At 42.9% G+C, this 16,159-nt stretch overlaps 1 protein-coding gene across 12 annotated transcripts in view; it reads right to left on the bottom strand.

The window, feature by feature from the left end:
* Nucleotides 1-2,476: 2,476 nt before the first annotated feature.
* LOC140342913 (zinc finger MYM-type protein 3-like) overlaps nt 2,477-16,159 on the bottom strand; it is a 38,963-nt gene continuing 25,280 nt past the window's right edge. For 6 of the 12 annotated variants that reach the window (XM_072429279.1, XM_072429277.1, XM_072429278.1 and 3 more), the window contains 9 exons: nt 15,713-15,828; nt 14,800-14,971; nt 11,534-11,622; nt 11,188-11,362; nt 10,945-11,096; nt 10,265-10,379; nt 9,804-10,058; nt 8,471-8,588; nt 2,477-6,661 (listed from right to left, as the gene is read on the bottom strand). In XM_072429279.1, the coding sequence (XP_072285380.1) occupies nt 6,439-6,661; nt 8,471-8,588; nt 9,804-10,058; nt 10,265-10,379; nt 10,945-11,096; nt 11,188-11,362; nt 11,534-11,622; nt 14,800-14,971; nt 15,713-15,828 (1,415 nt within the window). In that variant the 3' untranslated portion in view covers nt 2,477-6,438. Of the gene's footprint in view, nt 6,662-8,470; nt 9,191-9,803; nt 10,059-10,247; nt 10,380-10,542; nt 10,808-10,944; nt 11,097-11,187; nt 11,363-11,533; nt 11,623-14,799; nt 14,972-15,712; nt 15,829-16,159 lie in introns of those variants that run through there. The other 6 variants (XM_072429280.1, XR_011923202.1, XM_072429281.1 and 3 more) reach the window with 6 other exon arrangements.

The following is a 16,159-nucleotide window of genomic DNA, read 5'->3' on the forward strand; positions in this document are numbered from 1 at the left end:
GATCCTCCTTAATCGCGCAGCTGAAATCTAATCGCCTTAATTGGCAGATTCGCGCTCCCTATTGCTTATTATTGTGAAGGCAGGAATCCGGCTGGCAGTGAGGCGAGTGTACGCGCACACTCGAGTCCGGGCCGCGGTAAACCGCGATTGATGGCCGCGCGTACTTTCGCGCTTCCAGCGAGCGCGGATTTTATTGATGAATCAGGGGCAAAGTCTCATATCTATTAGCAACAGGTATGGGTGCTGCAGGATTAGAATAGTTCAAAGATTCTATCAACAGGGCTGGACGAGCCAGAACTATGTACTAAAGATTGATTCTGAGAAGCAGTCTCTAAGTTTTGTAAAACAAGATCACAGTGAACTTTTAGGGGAACATCAGGGGATGTAGGGCATACTGCTCCTTTCCCCCCTTGTAATATTGTATCTGACCTCCTACCTGATCCATCAGTCTGTCTCCTAGGGATTTCCCCCTGTGGAGTACATGCCATGTGCATAGATTCCCGGCGTTCAGCTGATTTAGCCTTTGAACATGAGGTCTGAGATCGCGGTCTGAGATCTTTAATCTTTCCTGCGGCTTTTCTAACCATCCTGCTGCTCGGGGTGAGTTTTGTATGGTTTTCCCTCTTGAATCCATAATATTAAACCGCTGTAGCTGTGAGGTTTAACCATGTAGAGCCGGAGGAAGCTCGCTGGGAGCCAACACGTCTAGCTGCCTGCAGTCATAGATGCTGGCGCATGCCCAGTCACTTTTCTGTTTATTTTGATAGATTGCAAGTGGTATCAGAATTAGATATCTGTATTTTTTTTAAAGAAATACAGAACTTTTTATGGCTTTTTTGAGAGATAGCAAGTAGTATCAGAAATAAATATCTGTATTTATTTTACAAAAATACAGAAGTTTTTCTGTTTATTTTGATAGATTGCGAGTGGTATCAGAATTAAATATCTTTATTTTTTTTTTCTTTACAGAAATACAGACATTTTTCTGTTTATTATCATAGATAGCAAGTGGTGTCAGAATGAAATATCGGTAATTTATTACAGAAATACGGAAAATTTTCTGTTTATTTTGATAGATTGCAAGAGTTAGCCTAAATTATGATTGCATAAGTTATCTATCAAAATAAACAGAAAAATTTCACTGGCCAGGGCCCAGCTCTAGATTCCAGACTAGACTCAAGCTCAACAGGGTCTTCTTTCCTCGCCGATTCCTGTCTCAGGGCCCATCGCCTGTTCTTCCTGCTGTTGCCAACTGTCAGTACTCCATTCCTAAATATGGCATTACAGCCATCTAGGTGGCATTGATGATGCACTACACCCAGCTCTAGATGCCAGTTACCAATGTGGTCCCTGCTCCGTCTCAGTGCCCACCACCTCCTCCTACTGCTGCTGCCACTTGTAACTTATAACAGGGCTGTTTAGCTGGCTAATTTTTTGACTGAAAGACCCCCTTCAGGGACCTCTGTCTGTACTCTGAAGCTTGTGTATGGCTTGTAACAGAGTGGTGAAACCTGGTGGCCAATTTTTGGACTGGAGGAACCCCCTCGTGGCCCTCTCTGCCTCTACTCGGAGACCCGTATAAAATCCGGCATGTTCTGTAGAAGCTCTACACAGTCCCGAAAAACAACCCAAATTTTTCCCCTGTTGACTTTAATGGAGTTTGAATTCGACGTTCGTTCGTAGCGGTCGAATCCAATAGTGAGCTATTCGACCAACACTAGTTATGAGTGAGGAAGCCATTAGTAGGTCATCAGAGGAGCGAAGAGAGCGGCTAGGGGAGTATTTTTTTACCAGGTCAGAAAGGTAAGTGGGACAAGAACTGTGGAGGGATTTAAAGGCAAATCACAGGAGCTTGAATTTGATTCTAAGGTGAAATGGAAGCCAGTGAAGAGAACTGCACATGCAGCAGAGGAGGAGCAGTGGCAAGGATGGATGGATTTAGCTGCACCGTTCATAATAGATTTTAGTTTGTATAGATTGTAGAGAAGTCAGGTTAGGGAGAGGTACCAAAGAGGAGGAGGTTACAGTAGTCCAAAGAAATAAGACCATGTACAAGGAGTTTGGTGGTCTCTGGGTACAGATAGGGGCGGATTTTAGAGATGTTGCGCAGGTGAAAGTGACCGGACCTGGAAATGTTCTGAATATGGGGGGTAAATGGAAGGGCAGAATCAAAGGTGACACCAAGACAGCGTGGCTGAGGGGAGGGACGAATAACAGTGTTGTTAACAGTTAGGAATATGTCAGGGGGAGATTTGGAATTTGAAGGAGGGAAGATGATGAGTTCTGTTTTATCCAGGTTGAGTTTCAGGAATCGGTCAGACATCCATGATGAGATGGCTGACAAGCAGCATGAGAACCTAACCAGGACTGAAGGAGACAAGTCAGGGGTGGACAAATAGATTTGGAGTGTCATCAGCATACAGACGGTACTGTAAAATGTATAATTGAATAAAGAAAAAAGATAGAGGTTTGAGGCTTGTAGTGTTTAAAGTTAATTATGTATTGAGATACATTTGATTTACACATAATTATCATAACATCATCAGATAACCATATCCCCAGTATTATTGTATAATCACAGAGCTGGGATATACATATGACAGTGGTTTCCTAACACATTTGAATTCAGAAGACATAACCGCATCAGTCAGTAAGCTTCGACGCGTATAACCTCTACAAAACATTGATATTATATATACATACATACATACATACACACACACACTAAATAATCAGATAATGTACATACAGGTATAGACATGATCAATATTAAATCTTAAGTAAATATTAGTTATACACATCATAAATGATTTACTTAAGCTCTAGTTTGAAAGATGGTTTAAAAAGATGTATTGGTGTATATGGTGAGTCTATAAACTGTACCTATAAGTAGTAACGTGATTATTATTATTGTGTGTGTATGATGTATGGAAATTAAGGTATGTGTGTAGGTAATGTATGAGAGATAAATATATAAAGTAATTAAATAATTCTCTTAAAAGAGCACTTACTCTGATGTGAATGTTAGGATGGGTATTTCATCTAGAGATAGTGACAAGGATCATGTAGATAGGCTATTAATGCCTCTAGAGATACAATGAATTAATAGTAGTACAGTATCACATTAACGTTCATAATAGTGTTTTTTTACATATTCAAACATTTTTTAATTGAATAGAGGGTGTCACATCAAAATGTGCTGCCACAGCAAGACAGTGGAATGTTTGGGGGGGGGGGGGAAGACATTCAAGTAGCTTTAAATGTCCCTCATGGATTAACTGATGGATATTTTTGTGTCTTTTTATAATAGTTTATATGGTTTCTGTTTAGACTGCCTTAAAAGTCCCACTTACAGATATTTTTGTTTTTTTACCATTTTAAATGGGGACGTCGGCAGTTTGATGCAATTACATGCGATTTGACAATTATCTTTGTAACAACTTCCACCAACCAACTTTATGGCCAGGGACTGCACATTGGGCCTGGGGTAATAGTTAGGTATGTAATGAGGGCCGTAATAAAGGCTAAAATGGCCACTTACAGTCTCAGTTATTAACATGTTTAGAACATAATAGTCTAGACACAGCCTGGACCTTGCCCTCATCCCCACTGCACATAGAGGGGTGATGGGGGTAACACTGACTACCCCCCTCCATTGGTGTTGGGTGCCATTAAGAATTTGGTGGCACCCACACACGGTGTTGGCACCAACTAAAGTGTACGCCGCATTTCCAGCAGTGCAGAGCACCACCTGTAGGCATTACAAAGCAGAGTGCTGAGATTGTGCCAGGGTGCTTACCAGAATGAATAGTTTGGGTCTGGTACCCCTCTCTCCCTGTCCAAACCTCCAGCACACAAGGGCCCCAGGCACGGATCTGGTACTTTTCTCGTCCATATCTTCTTAACACCACGAGAACCCCAGCTCAAATTCTGAGCACCTCATCCCACCACTGGAACCCTCGGCTATAATCTGATGTGATTTTCCCTGTGCATATTTTGATCACCTCATCACACAGCTATAATGTCTGCTGTTCCTGCTGGGTAGTCTCCGGTGCTCAGTGTTCAAAGACATTGTCGTTCTTCGTTCCCAATCCTGTTGCGCTCCATGGCTTAGTTCTCCGTTTTGTATCCATGGCCCCTGGCTACTGTCTATAGTAGGTGTGATGTTCTTGGGGCAGGAGAAGGGAAATGGCAGGGGGCTAGTACATCCAGAGATTTTCTCAGGGGCACTATACTGAGTATAATAATGGAGTATGGGTGACACTTACAGTCAGGAATTTTGGCCCCAGCTCACAGTGGGACATTCACATTTTAAGTTTGTAGGAGAGACCCCACTGCCGTACCTTGCCTAAGTCATCTTTGAGTGAGGGTTTGGGGGGTCCTGGAGCAGATGCTTTTTACCCTGGGGTGGAGGGTGGGTCGCTTTGCTTTGGCATAACCAGGTGCAGAATGTGGCCCAAGCATGGGTGTACTTGTGAAAAAAGAAGAGGGGGCATGTATTATCCATGGCGAGTGCGCATGCACATCATTGTTATGTAAAGGTGCCCATCCCACACCACCCCTGGCTATGTGTCAGAGAATGACATCATTATACCAGAACCCCCACCCACTCTTCCATCACAGGTCTGATGGGGGAGTGGGCAGGTTTGTGTTCAGCGAGAACCCGCCCACCACCCTTAGCCTGCAATTCCATCCCGTGCTTGATCAGCCTATGCTGACAACCTTCGCACTGCTGCACCATAAAAATGAATGTCACATCAGCTCCAATCGCTGGTGGGAATAGAATATTCAGGGGTATGCGCTCCCACCCCAGGCATTGTATGTTATGTGTTTTTTTTTCCGGCATTAAATAAATTTTGCCACCTACTGGCTGACAGGTGTTCTAGCTCCATCCAATGCTGCGGGCTCTGCACAGGATGTGTCTTGACACAAAGTACACAGGGCACAAGCAGCAGTGGGCAGAACAGCACAAGCTTGACTATAATACATCAAATCATAAATCAGTTTTTATATGTTCATAGAAGAACAAATAATCACTGAATAGAATAACATACATGTTTGTCATGTGAAAGAAGTGGGGGAAGACAGAAAGGACCAAATACAACAAAGCAGATCAGAGCTGTCAAATGGCCATCCTAGAGGGCCACAAACAGGCCAGGAATTTCATATTGTCAGTTAGGAAAATACTAAAGATGTGTGCAGATCCCAGACCCCCAGGACTGAAGGTGGACAGACCTATTGTAGACTGAGGCTCCACCATCTGTCACACACCATTTATTCATAATGGCACCCTATATCTCGGTGCACCTTTAATATACCTCAAATGTAGTGTTGCACATTACCAGCTCAGGAATAGAATCAGCTTGCTCTAATGAGCCACAACAGTGGCCCTGATTTATTAAAGTTCTCCAAGGCTGGAAAAAATACACTTCCATCAGTAAAGCTGTGTGATCCAGCAAACCTGGAATGGATCTGGTCCAGGATTGAAAACATTTGCTAACAAATAGCTAATAATTTAGGATATTCATTCAGGGTTTGCTGGATTACCCAGCTTCACAGATGAAAGTGAATTTTCTCCAGCCTTGGAGAACTTTAATAAATCAGGGCCACTGTGTGCATTACCCCCCTCACCACTCAGGAAGGACCAATTACTCCAATATGAGGGAGTTATATTTCCACACAGGGCTCCTATGCTCAAATAATGAAGAATAAAAACCATTTTATTTGCAATGAAAGATTCCCACAAACAGGGCTCTGCCAGGATCTGGCACATGATGAGCAATAACATGGGGCGCATTCTCTGTGCATACACACCTAAAAACATTATGCACAAATTCTAAACAGCAGATGAACAATTGAACAAGTTGCAAGGGATGGGGGGTATTTAAATCACCCTGAACAAGCAATCTCTGAGAAGATGACTTGACAATGCTACGCCTGCAGAACAAATTGGGTCCAGAATGTTTGAGTGGAGCACGAAGACATCTGCTGTATGAAGACAGACCTGTCTTCAGACAGGCAGAGTTAAATAAAAACCAATTAATTCATGTGTCAACCATATGAGAGAGCGTTTTTTACCAAATGTGTCACCTTTTAGTGAAAGGTCCTGGAACTGATAAGTGAAACCAGAGAACAGAAGGGTGTACAGAGAAGTCCCCAGCCATGAACTGTAGATTTTGGAAGCATGGAGGTCTACAATTTATCAGAATTCCCCCCCACCCAAGTCATTCCTATCGGGCCCAGATTAAGTCCACAATAGAGAATCCATTAAAAAAAATAAAGTTATCCTTGCCCCCCCCCCCCCCGTTTACCCTCCACGAGTAGAAGACAACACAAGGACAATCCTTCCAGCAACATAAAGCTTTTCATATAGTGTGAAGGGGGACAAGTGTCTGGCCACTGTTCCATGAATAAACAGAATTCCCTTTATTCTGGCAGTCAGTCTATAGAGTCCAATGTATCCTTGTATGAGCACTCACTGTCCTCGCTCCCACGTAACTGTTGCTCGTACACTTCTCGTACGGCTAGGATGCGGCTCAGCATACTCTGAAGCATGTTTTTGTCCATAGGAATAACAGAATACCATAAAGGCGATTCGGCCACACACGATCGCTCAGGCTGCAGGTAAAACACATCTGCATGGTTTCGAAGGTTCACAGGGCTGATGAAAAGGCAAGCAAAGATGTTAGAGAATACTTTTATTTTAGGACATCATGCTAACAGATTGGTATGTATATAAGGAGTCCAATCCCAAATCACAGAGTATAAATACTGGAAAACTTAAAAAAAAAAAAAAAAAAAAAAAAAAAATTTCTAAAACACACACATTAATAAAATAATTTTAAATTAAATCCTGATTTTGGTAAGACTTGTATGTATAAAGAAAAACAAAAAGTATACCACTAGTTAAAAGCTCAACGTTATATTTGTTTACAAAAGTTAAAACATACCTCAAAATCAATATAACATATGGCTGATTTTGAGGACTTTCAATTATTACACATACTCCCCAGGTTTCTGATCAATCATATCTTCACATATTGACATAAAATAAGTTCAGTTTGTTTAGATTCAGAAATCTGGTGCTTTCAATGCGTTTCACAGCAGAAAAGTGCTGCTTTATCAAAAATAGGAGCAGCTGATCAAATATAGCATACCCAAAAGCATTGAATCACAGCAACCTAAATATGTTAAACAAAAATATCTATACTGAAGTCTGCTTCGCGTGTGATACTTCAGTCTCCATGGGTGTGCGTTTGTGTAAGAAGCTGGCTTTATGATGTAAAAAAAAAAAAAAAAAAAAAAAAAAAAAAAAAAAAAAATTCCTGCAGTGGGCGATAGGATGAAAATGTATAACTGCTATTAAAGCACCAACTTAGGTTAATTCTGTGGGGGGAGGGTCTAGTAAGGAGAAACTACCGACATTATTATTATTATTATTATTATTATTATTAATAAACAGGATTTATATAGCGCCAACATATTACGCAGCGCTGTACATTAAATAGGGATTGCAAATGACAGACTAATAGAGACCGTGATACAGGAGGAGAGGACCCTGCCCCGAAGAGCTTACAATCTAGTAGGTGGGGGAATTTCACACACACAAAGGATGTGAGATATGTAGTGTGGGAAGTAGTGATGGTTTCAAATGACAGAAGAAGCCGGGTAGGCAAGTTTGAAAAAATGGGTTTTGAGTGCTCTTTTAAATGAGCAGAAAGTAGGAGCAAGCCGAATAGGACGAGGAAGACCATTCCAGAGAGTGACATTGACACACATGCTGGCACAGTCACAGGAGTTAGTGAAGCACCAACTTACGGCTGCAAGGTACACACAGGACAGAGCTGTGTATACAGTATGCTTTGATAATTTTTGTTTAAGCCATTGCCGCACCCTACAGCTCAAATTTGCAGAGGTTAAACCCAGATAGAAAAGTCCTGACTGTACCGACTTGCAGTGATTCAGCACAACTTGCAGCCTCCAAGCCCAATCTGAAAGTTACCCTAAAAGCTTTAAGAAAGCCAATTGAGACCTCTGGAAAAGCCAATGACACAGATACAAGCTAAGCTTGTGTGTACAAGACCAAGAAATAAGCAGCCCATGTTTCACCAAAAAGCTTTAAGTCCAACAGACACCTTGAAACAGGGAAGCTTTGGGGAAGGGGGGAGGTCTCTGTATGGACGAGTTTAAAGGGGTTACAAACTACACAGTCACCTGTATTCCATGGATTCTAGAGTCTAAAAATCCAGCAGGACTGTCATTTTGGTTCTGGCTTTACTACGTAAGCACTTACGGAACAAGCATGGAAGAAACATCACTGGTTGCTTGCTCTAGTTAGTAATGCACTAAAATAAAAGTGGGGAATGAGATGAGGACCCCAGAGCCCATCTCACCTTACCAATTAGGAGGCCCTTTTGTTGTGAAATAAGTAAAATGAAAGCTGTTCACATGAAACGCTTAGATCTCTTACCATTTGGAAAGATAAAACTCATAGAACTTCACAGGGCAGCGCAGAGGGTTCATCTTGTTCTCATGCTGTTCCAGTGCGATTGACTGATCTTCTTGTCGTTTTCTCTTAGATGAGCCTTCTTTCAGGATAGCAACACAAAGAAACAAATGACTGGGTGGCCAAAAAAAGTGAATATATGAAATAAGACATGCAGTGTGACATAGAAAGATGGCCCACTGTTCACCCAGGAAAAAATTGACTTCAACCACCCCACAGAAAAAGCTTATACTTATATATAGTCAGGTGTATAGACTTGTATCTTACAGGGTACTAGTATGTATAACACACATTCTACACTTTTGAGCAGGACCAATTATGAAACAATCAGCAGGGGGGATAAAAATTTTATTGGAAGTGGGGGTAAATGAGTTTCTAAAGTGAGCTGGAGCAGAAATTACACTACAAAAAGGTCCATTGTTCTATTCTCCAGAGGCTGTAAGCTAGACGTCGATCAACACACACACCTGAGTTAGCTGACCTAGCCTTTAAAGCAGAATTCCAGGATAGATCAATATTGCCTAAAACGCAAGAGGAGTGAGTGTTCTTACTGGAATCTTGGGGTTTGAGCATTTCTTTCAAAACTGTGCAGTGTGAATCTTTGCCTCCATGTAGGAGAGTCATAATACAGACCGGCCACTTCTGTCTAATTGTGCAGGTTGACTGGTCTTGTCCCCATACCCTCTGTAAAAAAAAGTGGAATTTTGCTGAGTCTTGAAGTTAATTACTTTTGTGTTTTTGCTATAATTTTGTAGATAATGGAGTTGTGTTGAAACTAGTTATATCCTCATCAGTAAACCAACATTTGCTTCCCCATAGCCTTGAGACTCCTTTCATTGAGACATTCCATGATCAGCAAAGTTGTTAACTGTATTTCTTGTTATTGAGCAACTACAAAGTGCCTTCCACCCTGCGGTCCGACTATAAACTGCAATGTGATAATAAAGCTTTGAGAGTGATTTAACTACACATTTAGTTGTGTCGTTACACTCTACCAGCACTGTAAAATAGAGGCCACGAGAGAGGGATAACTAGTCTGGGATCGGCAAGAAGTCGCCTAACACCTTCCTATAATTTTCTGCAGGCAGGCTGCAGTAGGTGGGCCAGCTGGCCTCCTCCCACAGTTCAGTGATGTCGTCACTGATCCCTATATATGGTAATATTTGTGTTTGCAAAAGAATTTGGTGGCCACAAAGTGACCTTTAAAGAAAAATTTGAGCTTGGAGTTCAGCTTTAAAGATTAGTGTATGAAGAGTAAAAGCAACACACATAGGAGAGATGACAACATGTAAGGTACCTCTGCCTTTCTTCTGTTGTAAGGGAGGGTAGTGACAGATGCTGATGATTTTCGATATTCCTCTGCTGGTGGTGCACTTGCGGGAATGTCTGACAACGTTGGTCAAAGACAGCTGCATGTGCTGTTCGGCGGTGCGCAAACCAAAGAACTTGGTATTAAAGAAAATGAGTGTGTTCAGGAGCACGTAGGGGGAGTACACGCCCAGCTGTTTACAGTCCCACAGATGTTCTTCTTCCACACGTGAGTATATTAGCCCTGAAATTGGGCACAAGTCAGGGAAAAACCCACAGGGCTGTCACCTACATCCCTATCACCCCTGAAACTGACATCAGTCCCTTCCCCCATTCCACCCCCAGGCTCTATGTATATAAGGGTGTTGCTATATCCCCCACATATAAATCTTCTGCAACAGGCGGAGCTATATTTTCGCATGTCTGACCACATTAAACCCCATATCTTACTACTGGGCGTCAAGTTTCGGTGCCAGGCTGTCAGTATCTTATTCAGCTCTTGGACGAAGGTCAGGTAATACAAGTCGGTGAAAATGTTCACCATCCGGTTATTTTCCAGGAGATACTAAAAAGCAAATACAGTGAATAAAATTAGAACTGGAAAACTGCTAAATGCACATCACGCTGCATTGCATAAACATATTTAAAGCTAAACTCCAAGCAGATATAAAAAATTCATACAACTCTGATCACGAAAAGTATTCTTTAAATAAAAGAAGTGCAGGTACCTGAATCTGACTGGTATTAGCCTTTGGCAGTATATGTACAGCACAGCTTAGACTGGGGGAAGGAGAAACGGTACAATGAGCCAGAAGTGTGCAGTATAGTTTATGTGCTTACAAGAACCATGCTGATGGGAGGAGAGTGTAAGAGATGAGCTAATCAGTCTGCTTCCACTGTCCAATCTCAGGCTGGGGGTGGAGAGAGGACAGCGATGTACTTCTAACTATAAGAGGTGTCATCCACCTGGCTGGCAGTTTTTTCTGCAGTAGCCTTTAAAAAAAAAAAAAATCTTTGCTAAAACTCTGTTGAAAAGCTTGCTATACACACTTCAACAACAGGAAAACGCAAGAGAACAATACAAGTTAGTATTACACGTTTTGAGACCACAAAAACCACAGACAGCTCACCTGCTGTATACCCAGACAAAGGTAAAATATGCTGTCTGGTTCATAACGCTCGCCATTTGGTCGGGTTACCTCTTTAACAAACTGTGCTAAACCATAGTTTAGCTCGGCAGCTGTGCATGTTAGGATGTCCTCCTTTATACGCATCGGTTTAGCTAAAGGAAACAGTCAAAGAAAGAAATGTAAAAAAAAATAAAAAAATAAAAAACAAACACACAAAACGCCACACACGCTCTATCAACTTACGCCCAAAGCGTATTTCCTCCGATCTGCTCGGCTCTCCCCCTTCGTATTTTCGCTGCACCCAGGATTTCCAAGCGTTTACACCATAGGTGTAGCTGAGGTTTGTGCTTATGTGCTTACTGGACACAGGGTCTTGCAAGAAACTCTCCTTTTCTGATAGAAGCACACGCTTGGGTCCCTGAAGGAAATACAATTTTCACATTATATAGTATAACACCACAACAAAGAGGTGCTCCAATCTCCCTTGGCATCCCGGTTCTCCTGTCCCCAGTTATCTACCCCTCCTAACAGCCCAGTATTCCTGCTTCCTTTGGCCTCCTCACATCCCAGTTCAGGTGACAATACTTACTTTCTGCATGACCAGCGTTGCATCTTGTTCTTGTGCTTCATCTGTATTCAAACTGGAGTTCAACAAGCAATCCATGCTCTGAATGACATCTGTAAAACAAATATAATGAATCCGCTTCATTCTTTGAAATTCAAAGATTGCAATGATCAGATTCTGAGACAGAGTCTGTTCTAAAGTCAGACACATGACGCTACTAGAAGAGTAGGGTTAACCTCACTCAGCAACTATACGCTGTCCATCCATAATCAGAACCCAAAGAACTTCCATTTAAACAACAGGCAAGGTCACGTTGGGACCCTGGTCACGTGCCCAAATCTCAAGTGCCCAAATTATAAGTGCAATGGGAATTAATCCAGGGAATTGATGTAGGAATTGGAACAGATTTGGACGTACTATTTTACTCTACAACTTCTACCTCCTGCCTTTGGACTGATTTATCCACCTGGACTCCCAACACATTCTCTGCTGCTGCTGCCATTCTAAACTGGTATTTCATCAAACCATCTCTGACTGAATCATCATCCTGCACTCCTGGAACTCAGCAAGTTTACAAGCCTCACTTGAACCCATATTATTGGACTGCAGTTTGTTACTTTGTTTATTGTACGCATATGATTCCCAATTATCTGTAAAAATGTATTATTCATCCTGCTCTCTCTTTGTTGGCACTACTCCCTGCACTCCCCCACTCCCCAGATAACTCATTGCCTCTCTTGCTCCTTCACTCTCCTTATTTCTCGGTCTGTGCTCCTGCACCTTTTTATTTTACGGATACTCTCTGGTGACATCTCACCCAACCCTGGTCCCCCACACAGCCTCCACTTTCTATACACTCAGCAGGACACTCCCTTCTCCTAACCTCATCCTCATTCACCCTACTCATAAGTCCTTACCCCCTCTCTCTGGCAGTCTATGGAATGCCCGATCTGTTGGCAACAAATTATCCTCCATACACAACCTTCTCCTTTCTAAGTCTCTGAACTTTCTGGTTCTCACTGAAACTTGGTTTTCCTCCTCTGACTCTGCTGCTGCTCTCTCCTATGGAGGCCTGCACTTTACACATACCCCTAGACCTGGCAACAAGCTGAGCGCAAATGGAGGAAATCTGGCCTCAGCGCTGACTTCATGGACTACAAAGCCCAGCTTCAAAGCTTTAACACAGAGCTCACTGTCACCAAACAAAATTATTTCTCCGCAGTTATTTCCTCTCAAGCCTCCAACCCACCCAACCTCTTCTCTACAATTGACTCCCTCCTTAACCCCACACCTGCTCCCCCCACAACATCCTTCTCTGCCCAAGACATTGCCACCTACTTTAGAGATAAAATAGACAAAATCAGACATGATGTCTCTGCCCACCGAGCCACTCCAACCATACCCACCCCTTCCACCTGTAAATCATCACTGGCCTCCCTCAGCCCTGTTACTGTGGACGAAGTCTTAACTCTTCTCTCATCATCTCCGTCTACTACAGGTCTGCTTGACCCAATTCCCTCTGATTCACTCCGTGCCCATTCCTCCACCCTGGCCCCTGTCCTAACCGAACTATTCAACCTCTCCCTTTCTACTGGTAAATACCCCTCAGCTTTTAAACATGCCATAATTCTCCCCATCCTAAAAAAACCCTCACTGGACCCCTCCCCTACAACTACTGCCCTATCTCCCTTCTCCCATATGTCTCCAAACTTCTTAAACGCCTTGTCTACAAAAGACTCACCCATTACCTGAGCACCAACTCTCTCCTTGACTCCCTCCAGTCTGGTTTTAGAGCTGCCCACTCCACTGAAACAGCCCTTACTAAAGTGGCCAATGACCTCATCAGAGCCAAGTCTCAAGGCAACATTTCCCTGCTTCTTCTCCTTGATCTTTCCTCTGCTTTTGACACGGTTGATCACCCCCTTCTAATACAAATCATGTGCTCCATTGGTATCTGTGACAGTGCTCTCCCTTGGTTTGCTTCCTATCTGTCTGACCGCTCCTTTCAAGTTTCTCTCAATGGTAACTCCTCCTCACCCACTCTCCTCCCTGTTGGTGTTCCCCAAGAGTCAGTTCTTGGACCGGTCCTCTTTTCTCTGTACACCTCCTCTGTCGGTAGTCTCATATCCTCCTTTGGCTTACAGTACCATCTGTATGCTGATGACACTCAAATCTATCTGTCCACCCCTGACCTGTCTCCCTCAGTCCTGGACAAGGTCTCATGCTGCCCGTCAGCCATCTCATCATGGATGTCTGACCGATTCCTGAAACTCAACCTGGATAAAACTCATCAGCCCCCCCCTCAAATTCCAAATCTCCCCCTGACATATTCCTAACTCTTAATTCCTAACAACACTGTTATTCGGCCCTCCCTTCAGGCACGTTGTCTTGGTCTCATCTTTGACTCGGCCCTCTCATTTACCCCCCATATTCAGAACATTTCCAGGTCCTGTCACTTTCACCTACGCAACATCTCCAAAATCCGCCCCTTCCTGTCCCGAGACCACCAAACTCCTTGTACATGCTCTTATCTCCCGTCTGGACTACTGTAACATCCTTCTCTCTGGAATTCCACTAACCCGACTCTCTCCTCTACAATCTATCATGAATGCTGCAGCCAGACTCATCCATCCTTCCCTCCGCTCCTCTTCCGCTGCATCCCTTTGTAGTTCTCTCCATTGGCTTCCATTTCACCTTAGAATCAAATTTAAGCTTTATGCTTTGTCTTCAAATCCCTACACAGTTTTTGTCCCACTTAGATTTCTGACTTGGTAAAAAAATACTCCCCCTGCCGCTCTCTCCGCTCCTCCAATGACCTACTAATGACTTCCTCACTCATAACCTCATGACACGTACGGATACAAGACTTCTCTAGAGCTGCCCCGACTCTCTGGAATGGTCTTCCTCGTCCTATTGGGCTTGCTCCTACTTTCTGCTCATTTAAAAGAGCGCTCAAAAGCCATTTTTTCAAACTTGCCTACCCGTCTTCTTCTGTCTGAAACCATCACTACATATCTCCCATCCTATTGTGTATGAAATTCCCCCACCTACTAGATTGTAAGCTCTTCGGGCAGGGTTCTCTCCTCTTGTATCACTGTCTGTATTAGTCTGTCATTTGCAATCCCTATTTAATGTACAGCACTGCGTAATATGTTGGAGGAGGAGGAGGAGGCTTTCCCTGGTGGTGGGCAGAGCCATTAGGGCGGGTCCGGCCTAGTGTGCTCCCGCCCACCCCATAAATGGCCTAGTGGTCATAAAAAAAACCCACCCACATTCCTTTAATGTCTTACCACACAAGTCTGAGGTTTTGTCAAGTTCCTCTGCTTCTGCAATCTTTTCAGCCATCGCCAGGATATCAGCTTCCAGGGGGTTGGATGGAATTTTCACTTTCAACTCTTCAATGGTTTCCACAATTTTGTCTATGCTCTCTAGAGTGGTTGGAAGCAGCAGTGGTACAGGCACCTAACACGAGGGAAACATCAAAAGTGCCCATAGTATTCCATTCATAATGTTCATTGTATTAGAGAGGAGTTCTGGGATTAGGAAACATTACTACATTGTCTACTTACATATGCCCTTTTTTTTTTTTTTTTTTTGGTGAAAAAATCATCCATCAAAGTTATCCACAGTATAACAAGAAAACACAAATTCAGCCACCTGGCTCTGGTCTACTAGACCTAAATTGTGAGAGACCTTCTCGTAGTTCACTATGCATGGCCCTATAATCCCTTTTTCAGACAAGGGCGAAGTAGAGGATGCCAAAAACCCTCTAAATTTGGCAGAACATGTTTAGTACTGCTACAATACAAATGTTCTTTAAAATAGATATAAGTCAAATCTTTGTGTGCTTTGTGTATTTCTTTCAGATGTGTGCAATGTGACAATTGGCCTCTGCGGGAGCTTCCTGCTGCTTGCTTTCCTTCTGCAGGGTGACCACGCCCCAGGCTATAGATTTCTACAGGCAGCCTATAGTGGGTGACGCTGTCTGGCCCCTCCCACAACTTGCTTTCTGCCCAGGCTGTGTACTGCACAATGATTGGGTCTTTGCTACTTTTACAAGATCATACTCAAGTTGGCATAGGCATTTGGTGTGCATTTATTTATGGTTATTGATAAATATATGCAAAGGAAGGTGTCCTAAAAAAAAAAAAAAAAAAAGGGTGAGGAAGAAGAAGATACCAATACACAAAGAGCATTACTCACTGGGAGAGGCAAAGAGAAGGGAACAGGCACTTTCTGAGTGTATAAGTTAATTGGCATTGGCACAAATATGGGTACTGGAATGGGCAGCACGATGACCTGTGGTTTCCAATCCTCTTCTATAGTGAAAATAAAACAAAACAAAGAACTTGTGAAATAATGCAAATTCTTGTGCTGAAACAGATTAAATAAAATCCAGCCCCGTTATCCCCCAGTCTTCCCTTTTCCATTCTGGTCTCCACAATCTTTTTGCATTCCCTTTAGTTCACATTAGAGACACAGAGGATAAATTCCTCTGCAATACTTGCAGCTAGGGAGGGCTGTTAAAAGATCATTGTTAAAATATGCACATACATGGATAGCTCGGGCACAACGCTACTTTACTGTCTTTTAATTGGTTATATACACAAACACACAACCTTAACTATTCCTGTGGTTACACACATAGTT

This window comes from Pyxicephalus adspersus, chromosome W (assembly GCF_032062135.1).
Source record: "Pyxicephalus adspersus chromosome W, UCB_Pads_2.0, whole genome shotgun sequence".
Classification (NCBI taxonomy): domain Eukaryota; kingdom Metazoa; phylum Chordata; class Amphibia; order Anura; family Pyxicephalidae; genus Pyxicephalus; species Pyxicephalus adspersus.